Genomic DNA, 24,771 nt, shown 5'->3' with positions numbered 1-24,771 from the left:
TAACTTCCTGACATTTCATGATTTCTCAAAAATGTCCTAGAATATCAAAGTTTACGCCTATGGAGAGATTAAAAAAAAAAAAAAAAGGAGAAAAGAAAACGGTTTTACTCTGTCTACAAAGCAGGATGTGGCTAAGAACAGGCCTTTAATGTAAAGTGCATGTTAGAAACCTGTCGTTTTGAAAAGCCTGCATGGACGTTGACTGGCATCCTAAAATGTGTGTGAAACTTGATGGCATTTGTGAAGGTCTATGAAAGCTGCGAACACCTATTACAAAGAACTCATGGCTACCCGAACCAGAGCTCCATCTCTCTCCATACAGAAGCGTCATTCTGCCATGTTAGGCTTGAGCGCCCCATCATTATCTCATTACCTATGTGCATGATCCCCACAGCCACCATTCAAGGAAAACCCTCAATCACGGCCCTGCCAGGCTGCCCAGGGCTGCCCAACGCGCCACACAACACTGAGTCTCTCACCACCAGAGAACTGGAGGTTTATTTTTCAGAATCCTTCATTATTCTAATTTTTTAAAAATCTCAAATATTAATAAAACAAGGCAACTGGAAACAGACATTTCGTTCCCCTTCTACTTCTTGGAATTTAAACTCAGATTTTGCACTTCTCTTAGCACAAATTATGTGATCATTCTTTTCCCTCTATTAACCTCTAAGCCACTCAAGGGCAAAGGGCAATACTCTACTGGAATGCTTTTTTCTTTTTTTTAACTCTTCACTGACATATACTTGTATAGAGACAACGGATGACTCATTCTTCCTCATAAACTTAAAAACAAGTGAAAAAAATTCTCAGTTAGTTTACACACCTTCTCCCTTAAAAATCTTTTCCAATTATTTTCACTGTAGAAAATTTCAAGCATAGACAGTAGAAAGCATAGTATCACAAGTCCTCCTGTACCCATCACCCAGCTTCAACAATGACCAACTCCCAAGCATGTTCCCTTCATCGACATCCCCATCCACTACCACCCCAAATTCTTTTGAAGCAAATCCAAGATTTCCTTTCATTCATATATATTCCAGTTCCCACTGATTTTCAACAACTCCCTGTCTTTGCCTTCCTTCCCACCCTCTACCTCCAAAAAGAAGTGTACAGAATAATGCAGGTGATTGTAGCTATTTTACCGGTTTTCTTCTCTTAGCTACCCCCACTCTTCTGGATCACCTTCTATAACGTTCACCAACATCACCGTGAAGTGCCCACCATTGTGTTCAGTCCCTTTAACTACAGCCTATTTCACTTAGAAATATATTGTATTCCCCCCACCCCAATAATCCCTTTCTCTAGTTTGAACAAGTGAAACAAAATCGTGCCAAATTTTCTATTCTCTTGATTAAAAATTACTTCTGATTTGTTCCCCTCATCCCAGAAAAGGTAAAAAGAGCCAAAGGGAGTGGAGAAGGAATAGAAGAAGAAAGAAATTCAACACTTAAAATGGTAGATTCTGCCTAATTGGCCGTGTGTAAATACTTAAAACCATCTGTTACTTTATTTTTTAAATGAATATTTGTAAACATCAGTCGAAAATTGGAGTCCCTTTTGATAGAGGATGTTTATAAAATGAGTTATCTTAATGTAAGGGAGCTATTGCCTTCAGGATTTTGGTATTAATACCAGTGGCTGCTTCTGAGCCTAAGAAATGGTTATGTAAAAACAATTAAAGCAAAAAAAAAAAAAAATTAAGGGAGGATGCGCGCTGTTTCTATAGCTGCTCTAACCTTGTTTTATTTTGACGTGAGATTTCTTCGCCTCAGCTCAGAGAGCAACCACCACCCCACACTTTCTCCTCCACACCCTTTACAAATGGAATTCCGAAGGGAGGCACTTTCGAGTTCACCATGGGAAATGTCTCATCTTGAGAACATTTCAGGGCGATAATTGAGATTTCATCTACTCCTCCCTCTGGACACTGCTCTGCACATCCCTTGCCCAGTGATTGCCTCAGGAATCCAGAGGAAGGCAGGGAAACGAGCTCCGGTCCACAAGCCACAGCCTCTCCTCCCCGAGGACGGCCTGTGCACCGCCTTGGCATCCTCCTTTCGCCCTGGTCCGGGCAGAGGAGCTTCCAGACAGCACGCTACTTGTTTATCCATCCGCGCCCCAGGTTAAGAATCCCGGCGGGGCGCTCCTTACCCCAGTTTAGCCTCTTTCCTCTGAGCAGTTAAAAAATATAAAATCTACCCCGCGAATGCCTCTTCCTGAAGGTGATAACACCAGATCTCCCTCTAACTCCGACTACTTTCCCCTCCAGGCCAAACGCCGCAGTCCCCACATCAAATCGAGGATCTTGAGCTGCCCCTCAAAAAATCACAAGTGCACCTCTAAGCCACCACAGGGCAAACGTCCTCGCCACTAGGAGGAAGACACCAGTTCTCGCCCCTGCGCCCCAAAACCCAAGACCCAGGGCCGCCCCGCCCCCCGGAGGAGCGCCCGACCCGCCCGCACCTCCACGAAGAGAAAGCAGCCTAGGACCTCGGGTCTGGGCGCCGAACACCGAACGCAGCCCTGAAAATCCCCGGGCCTCCACGCCCCCATTGGGTCGGCCCGCGGCGCATCGGTTACTCGCTCCGGCGGATTAAGGCTCTTCCCAACACACACCGCTGGCCTCGGGGCGCCGAGGAGAGGGAGTCCCGCCCGCGCCTCCGGCTCAGGCCGCGGGGGGACCCAGATCCGCGCCCCCTGCTCGGGCCGCCGGGGACCCACCCCAGCGCCCCTCACCTCCGAAGGGCGAATCTGGCTCGCACCTCCTGCTCAAGCCAAGGCCGACGAGAGGCTCCCGGACCTGCGCCTACCCCCAGGCCGCCGGGACCCCGACGAGCGCGCGGTCGCCTCCACCCGGGCAGCCCGGCCCGCGCCCCCAGCCCAGGCGCGCCAGGCACCTTCCCCCGCATCCCGGCGGGCCCAGCCCCTCACTCACCCAGAGCTCGGTGCCCCAGCTCATGGTGCAGGGGGCGGGAAGGGGCGCGCCGCGCGGCTGGCGCGGCTCTCCGGTCCCCCTCCCAGGCGATCCCTTCGCCCCTCGAGATCCCCGCGATCGAGGAAAGCCCGTGCCCGCGCGGTCGCCGCCTCCTCCGGCTCGCCGCTCCTCGCCTTGAGTCTCCTCGGCGGCTCCTCCTCCCCTTCGCTCCTCAGCAAAATGGCCCGAGGAAGCAGCAGCCGCTGTCGCCGCAGCGCCCGCCAGCCCGCCCCACAGCCTGAGAGCAACGGGAGGGGGAAGGGCGGGAGGGGCGGGAGGGGGCGGGACTGCACGCCGGGGGCGGGGTCGGCCTGACAGCTCGCGCACGCGCGCGCCCCGCCCCCGGCCCCGCCTCCCCCTAGGCGCCCTCCGCCCCGCCCGCGTGGCCCGGGGGTCCGGAAGGACCCGGAGGGAGGAGGGGGCACCGCCGGGACTTGGAGGCCCGGACCTTCCCCCCCCCCCCCCTCCACCCCCCTACCGATTTTTTTTTATTACTTATTAGCAACCACACTCTCTGCTCTTAGGACAACCACTCGCCTTTGAACATAGCCGGCCGCTGTTATTACGGGTGCTCTGCAGAGGCCTGAGGTTGCTCCCCTGCGCCGAGCGCCGCTTTGAATTTCAGGACCATACTTTTCCCTGGCAGCCATTCACACCGACCGGAGTTCGCTCGGATGCTCTTTCCCCACCGCCCGGGAACCGTGGAGGCCCGAGGAGCCTTGCAGCCTTGCGCGGTGGGAGTGGGGCCTGGTACGGTGCTGTCTGTGTACTGCACACAGAGGGACGTTGAGGCGAAGAGCGGCCAAACAGCTTTCCAACAGTGATTTCCAACTTGTTCGGCCAAGAAACTCTCAGACGTGAAATCACGTTGCCGCTTAGTGGGTAAAAGCAAAGGCGCTGGGTCCACAGATAACGCGTTTGGTTCCAATCCAGCCTCCCGCACTTACTAGCTGGGTGGCCTCCGACAATGCCTCCACCTCTAGAAGCTCAGAGCCCTCGCCTGACAAATGGAGTTATTTAATAATGTAGCCATCTTGCCGTGTGCTGGCGAGGATCAAGGAAATGAGCACCTGTTACCTGGCCTGTTGTTGGTAAACTGAGAGCTCATTTTTCAGTAGATACGGACTCCTTTTTCTCTGTATTTGGAGGGTCTACACAAATAACATTCCAGGAATGGAGAATTGCTTGAGTTCCAACTCCTTCCTCTGAATCGCTAGGCCTTTTCTCCCCAACTTTTCTTTCTTCCTCAGCTAATGCTACTGACTTTTCTGAATAACTGTGGACTCCTAAAATGGGCCCCATTTTAGAAATATTTCACAGTGATGCATCTCTCCAATCCCACTACACCCAGCCTGAACCAGCTTATCATTCTCCACGAGAGGGTGGAGCAAGGGTGGTGTTTTACTCTTGCAGATAAACCAAGTTCTACTTCCTTTGTTGGACAGAATTACAATAAATTTAAACAGTCAAAACTGTTTTGGTCTTTCTTCAGTTACAGGTTCCCTCCATCCCCTTGTTTTTAGTGTGTGTGTTTAAATATTTTGTTCTCAGTTACCAGGTCTGGGAACTCTTTACCCAAGCCTGCTAGATGTGTAACAATCAGAACTGCCATCCACTTATCTCCCAAGGTAGATGAATAGCCAGAGTGAGTTGGAGGGGTTAGAAATTCAAACAGTACTGCACAGTTTAGTTGGCTATTTGGAAATGGTAAGTGAAATGCAGATCATCTGGCAAGGCCCTGCCTCAGTATTCACCTCAATTTCCCTTCCTGCCAAGGTTTAATATTTTTTCAAGTACACTTGACTGCCTTCTAGAAGACTTCTCAAAAACAGAGTGACCACTTGTGAAAAGATGCTAATCAGGAGGAAAAGCAACCTGCTGCTCTAAAGAAGAGAAAGAAGAGGGGACAAAGAGGAAGGGACAGCAGGAAAAAAAAAAAGAGAGAGAGAGACCACATTAAAAGGAAACCTTTTAAGATGAGTAAGCAGGAAATAGTTATAGGAGCCCATAAAAAGCCACAGCAGCAGAACTGTATGGAACTGGGTTAATTAGACCACACTGCAAATATCTTTAACTTCATTAAGACTGGTGGTAACTGAAAAAGGTTTGAAAGTATCAGAATCTCCAAGAAATAAAAAAACACCATTGATTTTAAAACCATGGAAGCCAACAGGATTCAGGATAAAGAGAAATAAGCCAGCAGAGAAAAAGATAAAATAAATACAGCACAGTATTTTTTAGGGTGAACTAAATCCACTTCAGTTTCCCTTATAATAAAAGGGAGTGAGTTTAAGAAATTCTATTAACATTACTGTGACTGACATACTTAGGAATCAATTTTCACAAGAGGTATTGTAAACCCTGTCTATGTAAATGCTGGAATTACCTAGGTGGTCAGTCTGGGTTATATACACCTGTTTTGCCTTTCAGGAACATCTAGAGAACACTGATTTACAAAGTTATGATCTTGGCAGGTGACTATATAAATTTCCACTGAATAATCTGATCACATGGACATTATTAGCACTGAAATAAGGTATCTAGACAAATAGAGACCCTGTATAGTTGCCATGTAGTTAGAGGTAAACAATTCTAACAGGGTCGTTTGGCACCTCTAATGCTGCTTACAAGTAATAAACATCTAATTCAGGGGCTTAGATGTACAGCTATCTCTATCTAATCTATTTTAAAGAAGCTAGGTTTTGTAATTGTTCAATTGGGATCCTAGTGTTCCACTACTTATTAGGTACGTGGCCTTCGGCAAGTTACTTAAACTCTCAGAGTTTCACTTAAAACAGGGACCTCACAGGTTGTTGTGAGGCTGGAAGGAGGGAGCTGGCGGTGAGCACAGGCTTTGGTGTTAGCCAGAGTGGATAGCCCTGCACAGAAAGCTCTAGAGCTTTGGTTGAATTATTTTCCTTCTCTAAGCCTCAGTCTCCTCCTCCAAAAAATGGAAATAATGCTACTTTGCTCCAAAGGTTACTGCAAAGTTTAAAAGAAAGAATACATGTAAAATGCTTAGAACGTGAGGGCACAAGTATTGGTTCCCTTTCCTTTCCTCCTGTTATCTGGAGGATTTTTACTTCCTCTATCAAGTAAAGCAATCCTTTAAAGCACTTCTTTTTTTTTTTTTAATTTTATTTATTTATTTATTTATTTTTGGCTGTGTTGGGTCTTTGTTTCTGTGCGAGGGCTTTCTCTAGTTGCGGCAAGCGGGGGCCACTCTTCATCGCGGTGCGCGGGCCTCTCTTGTTGCGGAGCACAGGCTCCAGACGCGCAGGCTCAGTAATTGTGGCTCACGGGCCTAGTTGCTCCGCGGCATGTGGGATCTTCCCAGACCAGGGCTCGAACCCTCGTCCCCTGCATTGGCAGGCGGATTCTCAACCACTGCGCCACCAGGGAAGCCCCTAAAGCACTTCTGATGCAGCAAGACAGATTGCCTGAACTACGATTGATTGGTGGTTGTCTATTGGTGAAGTACTCTTCCTAATGAAATTCTCAAGATTTTTTTTTTTCCTTTAAAATAGCTTCCATCAGTTTCTAGCTTTAAATTCTCCATTTGCTTATCATTCAAACTCTAGTGGAAAAAGCTGAAGTGGGATACAAGTAGGAACTCTGCGGTGAGTAGAATCTTAAAACTGCAACCTATTTTTTTACCTGATAGTGGAATTCCCCTGAAGTTCTATAAAGATGTGCATAAAATCAGGAAAAACCAGCTGTATGTGGCTGAGCAAGTTACACACTGTGCCACCAAACTGAGGAGTAGTGAATTGGAAATTTTTCTCCAGCCTGCAGGATTCAAGATGTGTCAGGGCCTAGCTTTTCCAAGAAGATCACCCTCTGCAAGGAGAGGCCGTGGGCTTCCCCCATGCCCCAAGAAATGACATTTCAAGTCAAAGAACGAAAGTGACATTTGACTTCTGAATGTGTCGCCAGACCCCAATTTGACTTTTGGTTCCCTATACTGTGTTTATAGAGGGTTTTGGTCTGAAATGTCATCTCTTTTGATAAGAAAGACAAATGGCAATCATAACTGGAGAATATTAACCCAATAATTACATTAAACATCTCTGGAAATTTCTAAACTGATGCTAAACATTATGAATCACACTAGGTTCAAACTACCAGTTCTGCTACTAGTGGCAAACTTCAGTGGATCTTGCAAAGTTAGAGGAAATAGAAAAATAAAATCCACTTGACTAAGAGGATAAGGCTGAAAGTCAGGTTTAGGAGATAGTATTTCCAGCCCCTCCAGGCCTTTTCAGTCAGTACCTCAAAGTTTAATGCCCCTTTGAAAATATTGCCAGGGAGAGGCAGGCCTAACTTGTTCTGTTACTCAACAGGTCTGTTCCCGGTTACAGTACCATGATTATACAAATAATCTGTTCTTGAAACTCTGAAATCATGTGCTTAAACATAAAAATATATAAATAAATATAAAATTGCCAAGATAGCAGTTTTCACAGAATTTGAGAAGTAACTGTCTAATCAATACTTCACTTTAAGTCTTTGTAATTTGTGTTCCCTTTCTTACTTCTCTCAGTTCCAAGCTAATGACTGGCACAATATAGTTCTCAAATACCTGAAGAAGCTAGTCCTCATAAACGTCTGGACAGATGCCATTGGTATGTGACCCTGTAAAGGTCACATAATAATTCCCAAGTGAAAAGAAGCAAGGAATAAGAACCCAGCTTTGAGCCCTTGTAAAACTGTTTTCCAGAGACTAAAAAACAAATATCTTCTACTTTATAAACTAGTTATTATAATATTAAATAAAATTAATATTCTTCCTGATCAATCCGTTTTTAGAAGCCTATTATATTCAAATTTAAAACCAGAGATTCTCAAAAATGGTACCTCACTTTAAAAAGTAAACTATAATAATACTCCAAAACACTGTAAATTGCCTTTAAAAATGAAACTGCACTTGAAAATCCCCATTTCTTTTAACAATTAGTTTCATACTGAAGTGAGAATCAGCTAACTGCCTTTGGTATTTCCTCTAGATACCTAAAAGAAAGTTATCAACTATTTTACATTTCTTCTATGTTCTTTCATACTGCTGATTGTTAAAATACTTTCTGAAAATTTCTCTTGCATTTCACTTGATAACACACTGGTTACTCAGATTCTGGGATTTTATTTTTTGAAAATTGAAAATTATAAGAATTAAAAGAAAATCATAATAAAATTATAAGAATTAGAAAGCCATGTACGGTATAGCGCAAGAAGCGCAGATCCTGTTCTGAAGCAGATGAGGTTCCAGTCCCGGTTCTAAAGATGCTTGCCCAAAATTACCCAGCTCATTGTGTGATCTTGAGCAAGTCACTTGAGTTCCTTGGATCTGTTTTCACATCTGTTAAATAAGGTGGAAGGATCTGTTGATTATCGAAGGACCCTTCCAGCCTCATATGAAACGAATTTTTTACAATTGCAGGACAGGGATGAAGTGCTGGGCTTTATGGGAGAGGCCTGGATGAGAGTCATTTATAAATGATCAGACCACCCTGAATAAATTAATTTATCTAACCAAGTCTTATCTTTAAAAAAGGAACAAAAATATAGATCTTATGAAGATTTTGGTCTTAAATTAGAAAATGTACATACAAAGTACTTAGCAGAATATTTGGCAAACTTAATTGCTCAATAAATAGATTAACTATTATCTCCTTTGTGGATTTCCAAAACAATGAAGTTTCTTCTTCTCAGTTTCCTGTAAGATGGGGTAGTTAAGATCAGATGAGAATTCTGTTCAAAGAAGTAAGGTTGCATATTCACAATAGATGGCTAAGGATATGAGGTTGGAGAAAGAAGTAAACCACCAAATAGCAAACATTGCCTTTCTAGCTTCTCGGCTACACCTTAGTACCCTGTTTTTGTTCTTGCAGAGGGTGTGACAGAACCTGTACTGGTTTTTGACTCAAGGGAAGAATTCATAGATTCATGACTTTTACTACTATGATTGCACAGCTAAAAGATCTAGGACCCTCCCTCCTCTATTCTGTACTTTCCCAACTGATTCTTTTTAACCTGAGTACAGCACTTTAGCTCCATTTAAATATATCATGTTAATTTCAGTTCTAGGTCCAGTCAAAAATGAAGAATCTGATTCTGTCATAAAACACATTAGTACACTGATAGTCACTCAGTATCGGGATTCCTGGTGGTTTTTGTTTTCTCTTTTGCTTAAATGATTGCACACAAAGAGCATGCATTATTTGTGTGGCAAGAAAAACAAAACAAAACAAAAAAACAAAAACAAACCAAAAAAAACTCAAAAAACTAAAAACTAAATAAACCTAGCTAGTCTATTGGCAATTTTAATATGCACGTTCTTCTATAACTCCTTGATAAAAAATAGTTGAGTTGAAGGCAACCAGCGACTGAATCCTTCCCTTAAAGATCTCCTTACATAAATTAGAAAATAAATAATAAATAATAAAGAAAAAAAGATCTCCCTACAAATTCCAAAGGTAAGAAGCAAAGGAAGTTTCCACACAGAATTAAAAGATTCATACTCTCGTGGTCGGATAAACTAGCATGAAGCAATATAACATAGTATTTAGTAGTTTCCACGTGATTCCCAGTTCAACCTGGAACAAATGACTTAATTTCTTAGAGCTTCAGTTTGCTTACCGGTAAAGGGGGATAATGCTTATACCTACCTCCTATCTCATCAGATTGTTCCAAGGATTAAATGCAAAAATGCACACAAAAGGCCTAACGAAGTGCCTGATAAGGGCTCAATAAATTCCTATCACTACAACCACTTCGTCAAAAATTTCAGTGTGAAGAGCCTCAAAAAAACCAAAGGACTAAAGACAAGCCACGAACTTGGCATTTTCCACCGAGTCAACGCTGCTCGGGAAATCAGTCCCATCAACGGCCAGGCACCCTGGAGGTACCCCCACCCTTGGAAAGCGGGGTGCCTTGGTGGGCCGGGTCGCGCAGGCCCAAGGTCGCTTTCCAAGCTCCGCCGGGCGGAGGCGACGACCGGGCTGGTCCTGCCCAGCGACTGCTGCCATGGCAACCGCCACAGGGTCCCCCAATGGAGGCGCCACCTCTTCTGGCTAAACCTAAAGTCCTCACAGCGGAGGCCAACTGAACGGCCTCGAAGTGGCCAGCTTAGGTCTCTCCGCGACTTCCCCGGCCCCACACTCCAGGAAAAAGGCCACAGTTCCCCCGCCGCTGCCGCAGAGGCCCTAAACCCCGCTTCCAAGCCCTTCCGGCGGCCGCCGTCCTTTAACCCCCGGAAGTGGGCGGGAGAGGAAGCAGCTGGTGATGCTGGAACAAATATGGCCGCCCCGGCGTCCGTCGGCTCCTCGGGCTCCCGCAGTCCTCGGCTGGCCGCCGGCCTTCGGCTGTTCCCACTAGTGGGGCTGCTGCAGCTGCTGGCCGAGCCTGGCCTGGGCCGCGTCCACCACCTGGCGCTCAAGGTAAGGCCGACCGGGGCCGGGTAGGAGCGGGCCGGGGGGCGGAGGCCGCGGCCGCTCCCGGGGGCTGGGGGCAACTTTGGCCCAGAGGAGGGGGGGCGTCTGTGAGCGTTTGGATTCCCGCCCTTTTTCCCGGGCGCGGCCTCCCTCCGAGAGGGGTCTGTTGGGAACTGTGGGAATGGCGGGAGTCCTCGGTCTGTCTGGAAAGGGTAGGAAGATTCGAGCTGAGAGAGGGGAAGGGGCTGAACTGCGGCGTAACTCCGAAGGACTCCGGAGGCCGCGCTTGCAGTCCCTGCTGGTTTCCCTAGCTTCCATGCCGACAGCAGCCTGCTTTTCCTCCTTCCTTGTCACCTCCAACTTTTATGCCCCACTTCGCTTGTCCGCGGTCTCCACTTGTCCATACCCTTGTACTTGGCAGAACCTTTGCCTCAATTTCCTGGTTCGGCTTCGGGCGCACTCTGGACTGATCAAAGCGGGAATCTCCAGGAGGAATTTCAAATCTCGCTTGAAATACGTGACCGGAAATTTAAACCCAACGTTTAAAATATGTTTCTAATTAGAGGGCCTGCCTTTTTATCTCTCGCTCCTGTCATTGTTTGTCTAGGGAAGAGATTTATGATAGGCCTAGAATGATCCCTTGGATCTTGCTTTATAACTCAAAACATGCCTCCAGGCGATTCAGCAGGTTAATATATCTGGAAAGTAGAAAAATAAATCGTTATGACTCAAAGCCTTGTGCATTGTTTTCATAATATACAATTTTCTTAGAAGTGTGGGATTGTAGAAAGTTTGTCTTATTAAAACAGTACTTTAACAAAGCATTGTATTTTGTGAATGTACAGTGTTAAGAATACAGAATCTGGATTTAAAAACCTGGCCAGACCCATACTCCATACCCTGGCTATCAGTTGTTTGTAAATAAAATGTATACTGATTAAAATGGTTCTCAACCGCAGGAAGCCAAGTGAGTCTTGGCTCCTTTTGGGAATCTGCTGAAAGGTATTGAATCTCTCCCCAGAAAATGCAGGTAGAAATGTAGGCAAAACTTTCTTGGGATTTCTAGGGCTTTATAATCCTGCAGAAGCTTATCCATAGGCCCTAGTCCCCAGGTTTATGACTCCAAGAGATGAACTCCTAAAATTCTTTCACTTTATAGTTTGGGATCATGAGTCTTAGATGAAGTCATGCAACTGAGTTTATGTAGTTTATAAATTAGAGACAAAGCTAACACTAGAACACACTGGATCATGTCTCTTGGCTTTGGGCATTTCTAAAATTAAAGTGTCAGATGGCCAGCATCAGTAGGTAAATACTGACAATATTGGTATAGAGGAAAAAGTATACTATCCTCAGTGGTAGAAGCAACCCGAGTTGGTGTAATTCTGGTGATTGATTTCTCCATATTGTGCTAAATTAATTAACATTTTTCATCTTTGTAATTGTTTCTCAAGTACTGTGGTGCCCTTTCCATAGTCAATACTGTAGTTGCTCCTTTTCTCTTAAAGTAAACAGTATGGCATTTTGCCCAAGGAAATGGAAATCACCTGAAGAGAGCCTGGCAGAGCAGCAACATTAGATTATCTTCTTTTGCTTGAGACTGAAATAGGAGAATTTCAACCATACACCAAATAGACAGAATAGTATAGTGAACTCCCATGTAGCTGTAACCCAGCCTCAGTAACCATTAACCAGTGGCTAATTCTGCCCCTTCCCCACACAAATCACTTCTCACTTGCATTCTTTGTTTTTTAATTAGAAACAAGTCTTTTCATTTTTTATTCAGTTTTCTCATCCCATGCTACATTTTCCATCATTCTTCTGGTTTTCTCAGTCTTCTCAAATGTCTTCTCTTTTGTTCTTTCTTTAGATTCCTTAACTTTTTGAAACAACTTTATTGAGGCATAGTTTATATACATTAAAATTCACCCATTTTAAGTGTACAATTCAGTGATTGTTAGTAAATTTACTGAGTTGTGCATCTGTCACCACTGTTCAGCCATAGAACATTTCCATCACCTCTGTAAGATCCCTTGTGTTGCTTTACAGTTAATTCCTATTCCCATCTCCAGCCCCAGACAACCACTAATCTACTTTCTGTCTCTGTAGATTTGCCCTTTCTGGATATTTCATGTAAATGGAATCACACAGTATGTGATCTTTTGTGTGTGGCTTCTTTTATTTATGTTGTTGAGGTTCATACATGTTGTACTGTGTATTAGTAATTCATTCCTTTCAGTGGCTGACTGCTATTCCATTGTATGCATATACCACCTTATGCTCAGCCATTCACCAGTGATGGACATTTGGGTTTCCTTTTTTGGCTATTGTGAATAATATTGCTGCAAACATTCACATGCAAGTCTTTGTGGGGACATATGTTTTCATTTTGGGGGTGATAGCTAGGAGTGGAGTAGAATTGCTGGGTCATATGGTGGATCTGTATTTAACTTCTTAAGAAACTGCCAAAGCACTTTCAAAGTGACTATACCATTTTACAGTCCCACCAGAAATTTGTGAGGGTTCTCCTTTCTACATATTGTGCCAACATTAGTACTTCTTATGTTATTTTAGAGTGAATCAAAGTCATCATATTGTTTGATCCATAAATATTTCAGTATGTACCTATAAGAAATAGGGATTCTTTCAAAAACATAACTACAATGCCATTATAACAACAAAAAAAGTTAATCTTTAATATCATGAAATACCAAATCAGGTTCAAATTTCCATCGGTCATAAATGGATTTAAACTTATTAAAAATCAGAATCTAAATATTGTCCTTACAGTATGATTGGTTAATATGTCTCTTAAGTCTCTCTTGATCTAGGGGATCTCATTCCTCCAAGCACCCCCGTACTGGATTTTGCTGATTATTTCCTTGTGGTGTAATTTAGTATGTTCATCTATCCTTCATCCTATGTGGCCTAGATATGCTGGATCGTGTGTGTGTGTGTGTGTTTAAGAAAAGCTAGAAATTCAGGCTTTTATGTGAAATTAGCTAGCAACTAACTAATTTAAAAACGAAAACAAAACACGGTGTTGGCCAAATGTAACACATTTGTGGGCCAGTCTAAGTCCGTGGACTGCCAGTTGGAGAGCTGTTTAAAATATAGAAGTGGATAGGTAAGTGACCATCAGCTAGCTCAGTTAAATGTTACTGTATTTATTTTCTAAATTCAGTTTGTGAGAAAAACTAAACTGAAGTATCGTTACTCCACTTGCTTTATATTTGAAAGCAATTTAAAATATGAAGTTATTGAGGAACATAAAACACTTCTTGTGTTCTAATATTTAGTGAAAAGAGCAGAATTGTATTCTAGTATTTAGTGAAAAGTTTAAAACAACTTTTTAAAAAAAGGAGAAAATACACCGAAATGGTAGTTGTCTTTAGGAATTATGGGAATTTTTTTTCTTATTTCATCCCCAGAGCTGACCTTTCTTCTGAGCTCTGGACAAGTATATCCGATTTCTTAACCCCCGTTTCCACTCAGATGGCTCATAAGCACCTCTGTATGTTAGAAACCAACCTGTACTCCCACTCCCTTCACCCTCAACCTATATGTACTCTTTCTCTAGTTTTTCTTTTCTTAGTATCTGGGACCACCAGCTGCTCATTTTCTCAAGTCAGAAATCTTTTATTCTTGTCTTCTCATCACCACGTTCCATAGATGTGTGTTCTAAATAAATAGATCTGCAATCCATTCACTGCTCTCTCTGTCATCACCACTGTGACTGCTGGGTCTAGGCCATCCTCATATCTCTTGGATCAGGGCGATCTCCTCATACCTGGTGTCCTAGCATTACTCCAGTTCGTATTTTGTTTTGTCGCTGGAATGATCTTCCTAAAAGCCAAAGCCAGTCGTGTCACTCCCCTTCTAAGCCCATCAGTGGCACCCTGTTCCCCTTAGGGGGAACTCACAACTTCTAGACTGCCAGTCTTTCTGTTAGCCAGCCTCCTCTCTAGTCTCATTGCCCTTGCTTTCTTTAGTTTCTTAGTTCATGTGTGTGCAGCTTGGTGAATTTTTTTAATGACTGAATGTACCCACATAACCAGCACCCAGGTCAAGAAGCTGGACATTACTAGCACACCAGAAGCCCCCCTGGTTTTCTCTTCCAGTCACTAAAAGTCTTGAAATAACCAACACACACCTAAACGAGGAGGGGAGAGGTCTTGTCCTGCTCAGTTTTGTACTGTAAGGCCATACAGTACTGTAGTGGGGATCAAGCAGATCGATGGGGCAGAATAGGAAGCAAAGATAAGAGACTTATGTCAACCTGAGAACTTGATGTGCAGTAGAGGGGGCATCATAGGGCAGTGGAAGTTAGGACAGATTGCTCTGAAGTGGTCTTAGGATAACTAGCTGGCTCTCCATGGGGGCGGGGGGGGAGCAGGGAATAGATGCCTACCCTACAAAAAATATATATTCTGGGTGAATTAAAGACCAAAATGTGAAAACAGAACTCTAAAACTTTTAGAATAACGTATCATGAATATTCTATGACTTTGGAATAGAGAACGATGTTTTTTAAAAGACATTTAAAAATACTATCAGGAATAAAGATTGATGGCTTTTTTTTAATTGAAATATAGTTGATTTACAATGTTGTGATAATTTCTGCTGCACAGCAAAGTGACTCAGTTATACACGTATATATTCTTTTTCATATTCTTTTCCATTATGGTTTATCACAGGATATTGAATATAGTTCCCTGTGTTATACAGTAGAATCTTGTTGTTTATCCATCCTATACTATATAATAGTTTGCATCTGCTAATCACAGACTCCCAATACTTCCCTCCCCCACCCCCCGGTAGGTTTCTTGAAGGAGAAAAGTATCAGGAATAAGAATCAATAGGTTTTCTCCTTCAAAATGTAAAAAGACTCATATAACAAAAGAAAAAAAAAGACTGGGAGAGGATACTTGCAGTATAAAAATCAAAGATTGTAGCCAGAATATACGAAGAACTTAAAACAAAATCCAGGGACTTCCCTAGTGGCACAGTGATTAAGAATCTGCTTGCCATTGCAGGGGACACGGGTTTGATCCCTGGTCCGGGAAGATCGCACATGCTGCGGAGCAACTAAGCCCACGAGCCACAACTACTGAGCCAGTACACCGCAACAAGAGAAGCCACTGCAATGAGAAGCCCGCGCACCGCAACGAAGAGTAGCCCCTGTTCACCACAACTAGAGAAAGCCCACGCACAGCAACAAAGACCCAGTGCAGCCAAACATAAATAATAAATAAATATTTTAAAAATCTAAAAGGAAAATGGACATATATTTTATTTTTTTATTTTTTTTTAATTTTGTTATTTTTGGCTGCGTTAGGTCTTCATTGCTGTGTGCGGGCTTTCTCTGTTTGCGGCGAGTGGGGGCTACTCTTCGTTGCAGTGCGTGGGCTTCTCATTGCGGTGGCTCCTCTTGTTGCAGAGCACAGGCTGTAGGCGCGTGGGCTTCAGTAGTTGTGGCATGCAGGCTCAGTCGTTGTGGCTCGCGGGCTCTAGAGCGCAGGCTCAGTAGTTGTGGCACACGGGCTTAGTTGCTCCGCGGCATGTGGGATCTTCCCGGACCAGCGCTCGAACCCTTGTCCCCTGCATTGGCAGGCGGATTCTTAACCACTGCGCCACCAGGGAAGCCCAGACATATGATATTTTAAAAAAAGCATTTCACAGACGAAAAACCCAAATGGCTGATAAACCTAGATGAGGTGCTCAAACTCATGAAGTACCAGGAAATGCAAATTTGGTCAACATCAGCCTTGATTTTCCCCAAAACTGGGAAAAATGAAATGTTTGATGACATCGAGTTTCAGTAAGGATGTAAGGAAACTTTCATATACTTTGGGGATCCATTCGGCAATTTCTAGTAAAATTGAAAATGTGCCATCTAGGTATATATATACCCTCAATCCCCACACACATAATGCATAAGATATGTACAGGGAATGTTCATAACAGCATTGTCACAGCAGAAGATTGGGAATTAACCTGAATGCACAAGTAATGCTTTGGGGAAATGGATATACTGTGATGTACATAATGATGGAACACAAGCAGATAAAGTGAGGAACTAGAGCATATTCAATGTATCAACACAGTTAGGTGCTCAGAGAATACAGTGTTGTCTGAAAATGCAAGTTGCCAGACATACACATACATTGTGACACAGTTTATCCAAATTTTAAAAACATAGCAATGCTATATGATGTTTATGGTTATGGATATGTCCAGTGAAAAATAGAAGTGCACTTAACCAATTCATGAGCTTGGAAAGCGATGGTGGAGGGGAATAGGATTCAGTAGAGGTACAAAGGCACTTCACCTTGTCAATGAAGTTTTGTTCTTTTCCTCCTTCCCGCCCTCCCTTCCTGTGGCTCTGAAGCAACTGTAATACAGACATTTGGTAATTGTGGGGAGTGGGGAGACGGATATTTGTTGCTATTCCTTTTACTGTTCTACAGCTAGGGTTATTGTGAGTCTTATGAGGGCACGGCTCGCTTGTCTTGCTGACCATCGATTGCGCAGGGCCTGACACAGATGAGGATTCAGGAAGAGTATGTTGAATGAAGAAATGAATGTGTGTCTGTGTTCCAGATTTTCTAAAATGAGCGCTTACTACTGGAAAAAGTATGGTTGCCAGTGTTTATAAAAATAGAAGTTCTCTGCACCTGGGTGGTGGGCTTGTGAGTGCTTAGTACGTGGCTGATCTTGTTATAGATGCCACCAAACAGCAAGATTATAAATTATGGCTCTGTACTTTTCTGTTTTGTTTGGTTAGTACCACTGAAAAGCTACAATGACTGAAAAATGTGTTTTAAATATTCTTAGATGTAAAAGGAAAACACCAAACTATTATTATTAGTTTATACCTGAGTGGTAAGGTTGTAGCTACTTTTCTGTACTTTTTCAATTTCATTTTCTGTGAGCATGTGCAAGTTTTATAATTCAAAATAAATGATATTAAAATAAAACAGAGATTAGAGGGAAATCTCCAAATTCTGAATAGTTTTCACAAGGTGGTGAAACAGTAGTGACTTGGGGGCAGGGGAGAGCTTTGATTCATTTTTCCCTAATATAGTTGTTTTTTTTTTTTTGGCCACAGCATGTGGGATCTTAGTTCCCCGACCAGGGATCGAACCCATGCCCCCTGCGGTGGAAGCACGGAGTCCTGTCCACTGGACCGCCAAGAAATTCCCCGTTTATAATTTTTAAAAATTAAATTTGATTACAAAAACTATCCTATTCACTCTGGAAGTCAAATAAAAATGATTTTTTTGAATACAGTACTTCATTTTCAGAGGCATAGTTTACAGAAAACCAAAAATTTTTTTGCTTGGATAAAGTGTAGATTAGAACGACAAGTTACAATTACCTCTCGTAAAACATTTGAAGGAGTCAAATAGTATTTAGTCTATGACAAGTAAGTTTGCTTTTTGGTGACGTAAGAGCTTTTCTGTTACGAGTCCTAGTCCTTGCTGTGCCCCATCCCCTTAGTTGGATTCTTCCGAGTTAACCACTGGTACCATTTGGTGTGTCCCTTCCCCATTAAGGTCTTCATGTACACATTCCCCACACATATGTTTCTTTCTTTTTTTTTTTTGATGTAATCACTTTATAACATCTAAGTCAGGTCAGGGTGTGTGCAGAGCTCTTCGATGACGTCTAAGCCAATGTCCAGCCATCCTGGCCTCTTGCAGTCCTCCGTCCACAGAGCACAGGTTCACCTGAGGGTGGCACTCCTGGGTGCCGAGGCCCAAGTGCCCTTCCTCTTGATGCCTGCAGGCTGATGCCCAGCTCCTCTCAGTCCCTGCTCAAAGATGCCTTCCCAGTGAAGCTTTCTCTGAGCAGCCTCGCTTGGGTGGCAGTGCTGCACGCCCTCCTCCTCTCCCTTCCCTGCTGTATTTCTCTGTAGCGCTCATCACCATTGAGCAGACCATGTCTTGTACTGTTTATTTGTTTTTATCTGTCTCTCCTAGAATGTAAGCTCAGTGAGAGAGGCCTTTTTGTTCATTTTTTCAGTGTTTTGTTCTCAAAACCTAGAGCAGTGCCCGTAGGTACTCAATAAATACTTGTTGAATGAGTGAACTTTTTCATTTATTAGTTGTGGACATTTAAAAAATGTTAGTATATATATGGGTCTACTTCCTTCTATTTAACTACTACAATAATACTTCATTGTAAGAGGGACTCACCATTTCTAAAAATCATTCTTTTGTTGATGGAAATTTATAGTGTATTTTTACTGCTTGATTTTAGCTGTTATAAACAAAGCTGCTATGAATATTCTTGTCATATATCTTTGTGTATTTCTGTGGGGTGGATTCCTAGGAAAGGTACCAAATAGCCCTCTATAAAGGTTTTATCAATTTGCACTCCAGCAGTAGGGTATGAGCATGTTCGGAGTGTTCAGTTACCCACATACTCCACAGCACATTATGTCTTAGCTTGTGCCAACCTGATACGGAAGAGGTGACATCTTGTTTTAAGCTGACTGTTGGTGAGGTTCAGGATCTCAGCATGTTTATTAGCCCCCTGCTGTCTTTTAATTTCAGATCTTCTCTGTAGACCAGAAATTTTAGGAAAACTTATTTCAGTAAGAATATACTTTTCAGTGTATATATGTTCTTAAATGCTGGTGAAGCGTTTGTGGTGGGAAAAATAAAGTTGCATGCAAACAGCAAACATGAAGAAGAGAAAAAAAATTGCACCCATAATTAAGACCCAAAACTTCACTTTTTAAAAAATAAATTTATTTATTTAATTTATTTTTATTTTTGGCTGTGTTGTGTCTTCATTACTGCGCATGGGCTTTCTCTAGTTGCGGCGAGCGGGAGCTACTCTTTGTTGCAGTGCGCGGGCTTCTCATTGCGGTGGCTCCTCTTGTTGCGGAGCACGGGCTCTAGGCGCATGGACTTCAGTAGTTGTGGCACGCGAGCTCAGTAATTGTGGCTTGCAGGCTCTAGAGCGCAGGCTCAGTAGTTGTGGCACACGGGCTTAGTTGCTCCGCAGCATGTGGGATCTTCCCGGACCAGGGCTCAAACCCGTGTCCCCTGCATTGGCAGGTGGATTCTTAACCACTGCGCCACTAGGGAAGCCCCAAAACTTCACATTTTAAATAAACTTTTTGGGTAAATTTTTGGCTTAGAATTTCAACAATCTTAAAGTTTTAATTTTACAAAGTAGTTTATTGCAAATAAGAACAAACCTTTCAGGGGACTTCCTTGGGTGGTCCAGTGGGTAAGACTCTGCACTCCCAATGCAGGGGGCCCAGGTTGGATCCCTGGTTGGGGAACTAGATCCCGCATGCATGCTGCAACTAGGATCTGGTGTGCTGCAACTAAGACCCGGCACAGCATGCATGCATGCATGCATGCATAAATAAGTAAATAAATAAACAAATATATTTATTTATTTATTTACCAAAAAAACTCTCAGAATAATCTGAAATAATCCAGAATAATCTGATGCTGCATTTTTTTCTGAGATCCTCTATGATAAATTAAGTATACATTAATTCAGATGGCTTCATCATCAAACTAATGCTTATTTCTTTGTTTGAACTAGTACTTTTGAGATTATAACTGTGGGCCAATTATGTTTCCACCAACTTCAGATAATATAAATCTACTAAGGAAGGCCAGGAAAAAATATAAGTTTTTACAAAAATCAACCATATAAATATGTACCTGGGAACAGTTCCGACGTTCTGGTAACCTTGACTTCTCATGAGTGAACAAATTCATTTAATTAACTTGATAAGCAGTTTACTGTGATTAGGAATATAACTTGTTTTTATGGTTATTTTTTTATTCCTCCCCTATATGGGGAGGAATGTAAGGGAACAAAATTGACCACAAGTTGATGGCTTGAAATTTTCTATAATAAAAAAGTTGTAAAACAAACAAAAGATATACCGTTTATTTGGTTGTAAAAAGTATTAATTTTCTTTTTTTCTTTTTCGGCCGCACCATGCGGCATGTGGGATCTTAGTTCCCCGACCAGGGATTGAACCCGCATCTTCTGCATTGGAAGGCAGATTCTTTACCACTGGACCACCAGGGAAGTCCCTGTAAAAAGTATGAGATGGATAAGAGCACAGGTTTGGGTTTTAAACAAACCTGAGTTAGAATACTGGCTTTGCCACCTACTAACATTACGATTTTAAGCAAGTTTTACCACTCTGAGCCTCATCTGTAAAATGGGCATAACAACACTTGTCTCACAATGTTGTAATAAGAGTGAATGGTGATAGAGTTCTTCCTAGCACAGTACTGGGTACAAGGTCAAATGTTTGCGATCTCTGTGATCCTTGGAGAAACAGACAAACCTTACTGCTGGTTCAGTGCTAATGGAAATGATTGAGTGGGCTTTGAAAATGTAATTAAATCTTCATTGCTTGTGTCAGATATTGTCATCTTCACCCCGCTTTGGCAACTCCTTGCCTTGCCTCCTTTTACTTTGTCACTCTGCCATCAAGACACTGACATTGCTGCCTCTTACCTGGGAGAGTATCTGGAGGGACAGATGTGAGTGCTGAGGCTTCTCTCTTCCCCTCTCACACCCCATCCCCAGATGTTGCCTGTAGCACTCTGGCTGTAGCACTTACAGTGGGCGGGATGGTCATCCCAGGGCCCCCAGATCTCTGGCTTCCTTGTGGTAGAAGGAGAGGTTTCCTTGTTCCTGGACAGTTAGGCCTGGCTGTTGGAGATTTTTTTTGAGACTGAGTGTTTATCACTTCTTGGGCCTCAGCCCTTAGGGGTGTTTTGTAAATATTGGTTTATTTACATTGAATTAAATCAAAGTTGAATGAGTGGTTATAATGTTTGACCTTCCTGGTTACTTTCAATCTCAAAGTTTGTGTCTCTATGATTTGTATAGTGAAATACAGTTTACAAAGTCACTTCCATACGTATCTTATTTGATATGGTGACATGATAGCTTAAAATGGAGTGTCAGAGGTTAGATTAGGCGAGGGTCCTGCAGTTATTACTGGCAAATGGTAATACTTAGAAATAATGATTGATTTTTTTTTTTTTTGTAATTACAGATTAACACATGGTCTTTGTTAGAAATTTAGAAAATATAGAAAAGTATGAAGAAAAAATTGCTACCCACCATCCCACTGGTACTAACCTTTTCATGGTTTGATGAATTTCTTTCAAATCCTTTATAAATAATTGTAAATATATATACCTTTTAATTTTTAAAAACAAATTTAGCTCTTACTGTATATAGTTTGATTCTGTTCTTTGCATTTAATATTTTTTCTAGCTTTATTGAGGTATAATTGACAAATAAAAATTGTATGTATTTAAGACATACAATGTGTGTGTATGTTTGTGAATAGTTAAGATTTACTCTCTTAGCAGATTTCAAGTATACAGTATTGTTTTTTTTAAAATAAATTTATTTATTTATTTATTTATTTATTTATTTTTGGCTGCGTTGGGTCTTTGTTGCTGCGCGTGGGCTTTCTCTAGTTGCGGTGAGCAGGGGCTACTCTTCGTTGTGGTGCACGGGCCTCTCATTGAGGTGGCTTCTCTTGCTGTGGAGCACAGGCCCTACAGCTCACGGGCTTCAGTAATTGTGGCACACGGGCTCAGTAGTTGTGGCTCGCGGGCTTAGTTGCTCCGTGACACGTGGGATCTTCCCGGACCGGGGCTTGAACCCATGTCCCCTGCATTGGCAGGTGGATTCTTAACCACTGCGCCACCAGGGAAACCCCAAATATACAGTATTATTAACTGTAGTCACCACGTTGTGCATTAAATCTGCAGAACTTACTCATCCTGCGTATCTGAAACTTTGTACCCTCTGACCAACATCTTTCCATTTCCCTCTACCCCCAGCCTTGGTAACCACCATTCTGCTCTTTGCTTCTTAGAATTCAACTTTTTTAGGTTCCACATATAAGTGAGACTGTGCAGTATTTGTCTTTGTGTGTCTGGCTTATTTAACTTAGCGTAATATCTTCCAGATTCATCTGTGTTGTTGCAAATGACAAGGTTTCCTTCTTTTTTAAGGCTGAAAAATAGTCCATACATGAACACACATTTTCTTTATCCATTTATCTGCTGACAGCTACTCAGATTGTTTCCGTATCTTGGCTATTGTGAATAATGTTACAGCTATCTCTTCCAGATAGTGATTTTACTTCCTTTGGATTTATACCCAGAAGTGGGATTGCTGGATCATATAGAGTTGTGGTTTTTTTTGGCCACGCCCGCGTCTTATGGGATCTTAGTTCCCTGACCGGGGATTGAACCCGGGCCTCGGCACTGAAAGCAGTGAGTCCTAACCACTGGACTGCCAGGGAATTCCCTAGAGTTCTAATTTTAATTTTTTGAGGAACCTTCATACTGTTTTCCATAATGACTGTTCTAATTTACACTCCCACCAACAGTGTACAAGAGTTCCCTTGTCTCCACTCCCTGATCAACACTTGTTGTCTTTTGACTTTTTGATAATAACCATTCTAGCATGTGTGAAGTGATATTTCATTGTGGCTTTAATTTACATTTCCCTGATGATTAGTGATATTGAGCACCTTTTATGTCTTCTTTTGAGAAATGTCTATTCAGATCCTTTATCCTTTTTTTAAAAAAATTATTTATTTATTTTTGGTTGTGTTGTGTCTTCGTTACTGCGCGCGGGCTTTCTCTAGTTGCGGTGAGCGGGCTTCTCATTGTCGTGGCTTCTTTTGTTGCGGAGCACGGGCTCTAGGTGCGCAGGCTTCAGTAGTTGTGGCACGCGAGCGTCAGTAGTTGTGACTCACGGGCTCTAGAGCTCAGGCTCAGTAGTTGTGGCGCATGGGCTTAGTTGCTCCGCGGCATATGGGATCTTCCCGGGCCAGGGCTTGAACCCGTGTGCCCTGCATTGGCAGGCGGATTCTTAAGCACTGCGCCACCAGGGAAGCCCCCTTTATCCATTGTTAAATCAGGATATTTGTTTTCTTGCTATTGAGTTGTTTGAGCTCCCTGTGTATTTTGGATATTAACCCTTTATCAGATACATGGTTTGCAAATATTTTTCCTCATTCCGTAGGTTGTCTCTTCACTCTGTTGATTGTTTTCTTTGCTGTGCGGAAGCTTTTTTGTTTGATGCAGTCGCATTTGTCTATTTTTCTTTTGTTGCCTGTGCTTTTGGTTTCTATCCAAAAAGTTATTGCCCAGACCATTGTTAAGAAGCTGTTTTCCTATGTTTTCTTGTAGTAGTTTTACAGTTTCAGGTCTTACATTTAAGTCATTAATCCATTTTGAGCTGATTTTTATATATGGTGTGAGAAAAGAGTCCAGTTTCATTCTTCTGCATTTGGATATACAGTTTTCCCAACACCATTTATTGAAGAGACTATCCTTTCCCCACTGTGTGTTCTTGGCACCTTTGTCAAAGATCAGTTGAACATAAATGAGTGGATTTATTTCTGGGCTCTATTTTCTGTTCCATTGGTCTATATGTCTTTATGCTAGTACCATAGTATTTTGATTACTATAACTTTGTAAGACGTTTTGAAATCAGTCAGTGTGTTGCCTTCAGCTTTGTTCTTGTTACTCAAGATTGCTTTAAGGTCTTTTGTGGTACCATGTGAATTTAGGATTGTTCTATTTCTGTGAAAAATGCCACTGGAATTTTGATAAGGATTACATTGAATGATATGGATAGAATGGACATTTTAACAATGTTAATTCTTCCAATCCATGAGTACAGCTTATCTCTCCATTTATTTGTGTCTTCTTTAATTTCTTTCATCAGTGTTTTTGTCGTTTTCAGCGTATAGTTCTTTCTTCTCTTTGGTAAAATTTATTCCTAATTTTTTTTTTTAATATTTATTTATTTATTATTTATTTATTTTGGCTGCACTGGGTCTTAGTTGCAGCATGCGGGATCTTCGTTGCGGCATGCAGGATCTTTAATTGTGGCGTGTGGACTTCTTAGTTGCAGCATGTGAACTTTTAGTTGCGGCATGCATGCAGGATCTAGTTCCCCAACCAGGGATCAAACCTGGGCCCCCTGCATTGGGAGTGCAGAGTCTTACCCGCTGGACCACCAGGGAAGTCCCTGTTGTTTTTTTATGCTATTGAAAATAGAATTGTTTTCTTTATTTCTCTTTCAGATATTTCGTTATTGTATCAGAAATGCCACTAATTTTTGTATGTTGATTTTGTCTTGCAACTTTACTGAATTTGTTTATTAGGTTTTAAAAAATATTTTATTTATTTATTTATTTGGTTGTGCCAGGTCTTAGTTGCGGCTGGTGGGCTCCTTAGTTGTGGCATGGGAACTCCTTTTTTTTTTTTTTTTTTTAAATACAGTAATCACTGAAGAGAAAGTTACATATTAAATATTTATTTATTT

General features: G+C 42.3%; 2 protein-coding genes across 8 annotated transcripts in view; one reads left to right on the top strand and one right to left on the bottom strand.

Moving 5' to 3' along the window:
- FNBP1 (formin binding protein 1) overlaps positions 1-3,158 on the bottom strand; it is a 143,141-nt gene extending 139,983 nt beyond the window's left edge. For all 7 annotated transcript variants that reach the window (XM_061199766.1, XM_061199764.1, XM_061199765.1 and 4 more), the window contains exon 1: positions 2,939-3,158. In XM_061199766.1, the coding sequence (XP_061055749.1) occupies positions 2,939-2,962 (24 nt within the window). In that variant the 5' untranslated portion in view covers positions 2,963-3,158. The remainder of the gene's footprint in view (positions 1-2,938) is intronic.
- Positions 3,159-10,244: 7,086 nt separating this feature from the next.
- The window catches only part of GPR107 (G protein-coupled receptor 107), a 73,471-nt gene continuing 58,944 nt past the window's right edge, over positions 10,245-24,771 (top strand). Inside the window, exon 1 of the mRNA XM_061199763.1 lies at positions 10,245-10,413. Within this exon, the coding sequence (XP_061055746.1) occupies positions 10,273-10,413 (141 nt within the window). The 5' untranslated portion in view covers positions 10,245-10,272. The remainder of the gene's footprint in view (positions 10,414-24,771) is intronic.

This window comes from Eubalaena glacialis, chromosome 9, assembly GCF_028564815.1.
Source record: "Eubalaena glacialis isolate mEubGla1 chromosome 9, mEubGla1.1.hap2.+ XY, whole genome shotgun sequence".
NCBI classification, from domain to species: Eukaryota; Metazoa; Chordata; class Mammalia; order Artiodactyla; family Balaenidae; genus Eubalaena; species Eubalaena glacialis.
The sequence above is the reverse complement of the archived record's forward strand: the minus strand, read 5'-3'. Positions and strand labels throughout refer to the sequence as shown.